This window comes from Oryx dammah, unplaced genomic scaffold (genome assembly GCF_014754425.2).
Source record: "Oryx dammah isolate SB20612 unplaced genomic scaffold, SCBI_Odam_1.1 HiC_scaffold_13, whole genome shotgun sequence".
Lineage (NCBI taxonomy): Eukaryota > Metazoa > Chordata > Mammalia > Artiodactyla > Bovidae > Oryx > Oryx dammah.
The window spans coordinates 19,772,602-19,775,951 of record NW_024070197.1 but is presented as its reverse complement, the minus strand read 5'-3'; the positions used below and the strand labels follow the sequence as shown (position 1 = coordinate 19,775,951).

The following is a 3,350-nucleotide window of genomic DNA, read 5'->3' as shown; positions in this document are numbered from 1 at the left end:
GCCCTGAGCAGAGCACTCCAGCCGCCACCACGATGAAGGGAGCACTGCTTGTGCTGGCCTTGCTGGTGACCAGAGAGCTGACCTTTGAGACTCGTGAGGGTAGGAAGGAGGGTCCAGATGGCCCTCCTGATCCTTGCCCGGTGCCGTCTCACTGCATCCTTCCCAGTCCTGTCCACACCACTTCTAGGGACAGATTCTGAGGGCAGCTGTCTGATCAGTGCCCAGGAATCCCGCACAAACTCCTTGAGGCTTTCAGCCTTTGAATGGAAGGAGTGGTGTGGAGTTGGAAGGGTCATTAGCTATGCACACACTGGGGGATAGTTAGTTTGCGGGTAGTGGTGCTCATTGGAAGGGAGGAAGCAGGCTGGTATGCCTGGGGCGGTGGTCAAGGGCAGAAGGGTCTCCAGGCCTACCCCCTCTTACTGCTCCCTTCTGCTGGGTGGTTTTCTGTCTGGAATGTAAGCAGTCCTGGGAGAGGGCGGGTCTCTTTGGGAGGTGAGTCTGGAAGCTTTGGATGTGAGTTCTATCAAGTGGTGAGAAACAGGAACCTCCTACTCTGGTAATCCTCTTGATAAGATGCTTTCTGTCTGTGCTTTCAGCGGAAGCCTGCCCTGTGTTTTATGGAGTGGTTGGTACGATTTTTATTGGAAGCAAAACACTGTTGAACTCAACGTTCGATTTGGTTGATGCTACTGATGAGGAAAAGGAAGCTATGGGAAAACTCCAGGATTGCTACAATGAGGATGGACTTAGTGCCAAGCTTTTCATTATAGAGCTTGTGGTAATTGACTCTCTTCATCCCTTACCCTGCCCTGCCACTCACATGCATAGTGCAGTATGTCACATGGGAATAGATCATGCAGTCATGGGATATGCGACAGACAAGAGCTATAAACAAAGAAGCACATAAACCCTTTGCTTCACCCTGCAACACCTGTGATATGTAACTGCAGTCCATCTGCACATCTAGCCTCTTGTTACTGAATATGCCTGCATCATGCCAGTCAACTCACACACAGAATAGGGTTGTAATATCAACGCAGTAGGCCAAGTGTCTTGAGTCATATGATTTTTTTCCCTCCGTGAGAGGAGCTAGTATTGGAGGAGTAGAATTTTAATGTTTGGCAGGAAAGGAAGCATTCAGCTCACACATATGTAAGAGTCTTGTCAGCTCTACTTTAGGAATATTGAAAAGGAGCCCCTGGCTTTAGAGTCTCTTTCCAGCATGAGACTCCCTGGCTTTGTGAAGTTTCTGGCCTGTGGTCTTGTCACTTCTTGTTCCCACTCTGATGGTCATTGCTCTGGCTCAGAGCCCCATTTCCACCTACATGGTCTCCGTGTCTACAAGCCAGAATTTTCACTGTGGTGTTTTGGTGCCTGAGGCTCCTGAAGATTCTAGGTATCTGTGACTGCTCACTTGAGCAAGCAGTGTATCTCCCAAAGAACCATCTTTCCTTTTTTGTTCTTGTTAAGTAATACTGGAGATTGTGAATAGTCTTTCTCAACATATTTTCCTCAAATTGTTGATTGTTCAAAATGAGGGGTTTTCTGCAAACAGGGTTTCATGCACTAATAGGAGCTCACAGAGAACACGGGTTTGTTTACGACACCTGCAAGCACATTAGTCCACCCAGCACGCCTGGCAGAAGAGGCTCAGGCGCAGGAGGTGTGACCCAAACCCAGGCTCCAGCACCTTGCTCCTCCCTCAGGACTAGTCCCAGCTGTGCCCTGCTGACCCTTGTCATCTTCTCCCCTCCCTGGCATGGTTGGTGACTCTGTCTTCCTCCTGACACCTGTGTTTGGGCTATTAGGGAGCCATCCTCCCCCTGGTGCCTGCTGGCAGCCCCTTGTCCAGTGGTGGGTCTGTGGGCAGAGCTTCTTGCTGGGGATGGGGCTGAATCCCTGAGGGTGAGGTGATCCTGGGGAGACAGGATAGCCTGGCTGTGGGCTCAGGTCCTGTCTTTTCTCCTCCTATTCCCTCCCAGAATTCCATCATTTTAAATGAGGATTGCTCTGGCTATAGAGTGTCCACAGTGTTGAACGCTGTTTCAGGATTACTTCTCAGTGTGACATCTTTGGTGAGATGATCTTTCCCAGGGATGCCAGCGTGCACTCAAGCTTCCTGCCTCTCCTCAACTGAAGCTGGAATCCAAATACCTGTCCCACCTGATGGGGTCTCTATGAGGCTGACTCTAATAAAATCACTGCACTATTGCTCCGTGTGCCACGTGTGTGTGTGCTCTGGGGAGGATGTGAGGCAGGAGGTCTTGGGAGATGGTGAGAAATGACACATGTGATCATTGAGAGCATGGGGACCAGAGTCAGACAGAATGATGGTAAACCTAGGCCCTGTCCCTGGCAAGCTGTGGAAACTTGGGCAAGTCTGTTTAACTTTTTCAAGTCATTTTGTCATCTGCTAAATGGGGATTGTGTGTCAAGATTAAGCCAGTAACATAGTTTATAACAAGATTATAGCCAATAGCTTTTAAGGATAAAATTGTTGTTTGTGGACACAGATGGCATATCTCCTACTCTGGCCTTCAGCAGAGTGGCAGAACGTCCAGTCCTTTAAATATCCCTCTGGTTATTGAATGGCGACTCCTGAGATGACCTGAGAGGGTCATCACAGGTCCCCTCTTCCTCCTAGTGGCATCTGTCATTTTCTACTTCTAGCCTGAGATTTCTTCAGGGACACTAAGTGCCACTGCTGTTCTTGGTGCTGCCTTGGGGACCAAGACCTCCATGAAGTGTTGGACCAGGAAGAAGGAAGTGTATAGAAGACACTACCTCAGTGAGAATGTTGTTTCTGTGGAAGCAGCTCATGCTATGAAGTGTGAATTGAAGGATGTGCCATATGGGGCACGTGTCCTGAACCCTCCAGCCTACTTGTAAAGGCATGAAATAGATAGTTGCATTACAATAGGAGATTTGTGAAGCTACCAGGATGGGATTAGGTTTTATTCCAGTTTCTTAGGGTCTAGGTCATTGTCAGACTACTCTCAGTATGACCCACAGAAAGAGTGGCATAACTGATAAAAATCTCTCTACCTTCTGGCCAAGCAGATGTACTAAGGTCACATAACAGGAGCTGAACTTGGCACTTGATGCTAAGTAGCTGGGGCCTTGAGTCTTGGATCTTCTTTGACCTACTGCCTAAGTTAGGCATTTAAATTGACTGTTTGCTCTTCCTACACCTTGATTTACATCTACCAAGCTCTGGACACTCTGCTGGAGTTAGTATTAAGTGTTAAGGTCGTACTGTGAAAGTGAAAGTGAAAATCGAGCAGTTGTATCTGACTCTTTCTGACCCCATGTAGCCTGCCAGGCTCCTCTGTCCATGGAATTCTCCA

The 3,350-nt window shown here is 48.4% G+C and overlaps 1 protein-coding gene across 1 annotated transcript; it reads left to right on the top strand.

Moving 5' to 3' along the window:
* Nucleotides 1-2,218, top strand: LOC120872589 (androgen-binding protein homolog). Its single transcript, XM_040253091.1, has 3 exons — nucleotides 1-99; nucleotides 600-781; nucleotides 1,986-2,218. Exons 1-3 carry the CDS (start codon nucleotides 33-35, stop codon nucleotides 2,085-2,087), a joined length of 351 nt encoding a protein of 116 aa, XP_040109025.1. The 5' UTR covers nucleotides 1-32; the 3' UTR covers nucleotides 2,088-2,218.
* The last annotated feature ends 1,132 nt before the right edge of the window (nucleotides 2,219-3,350 follow it).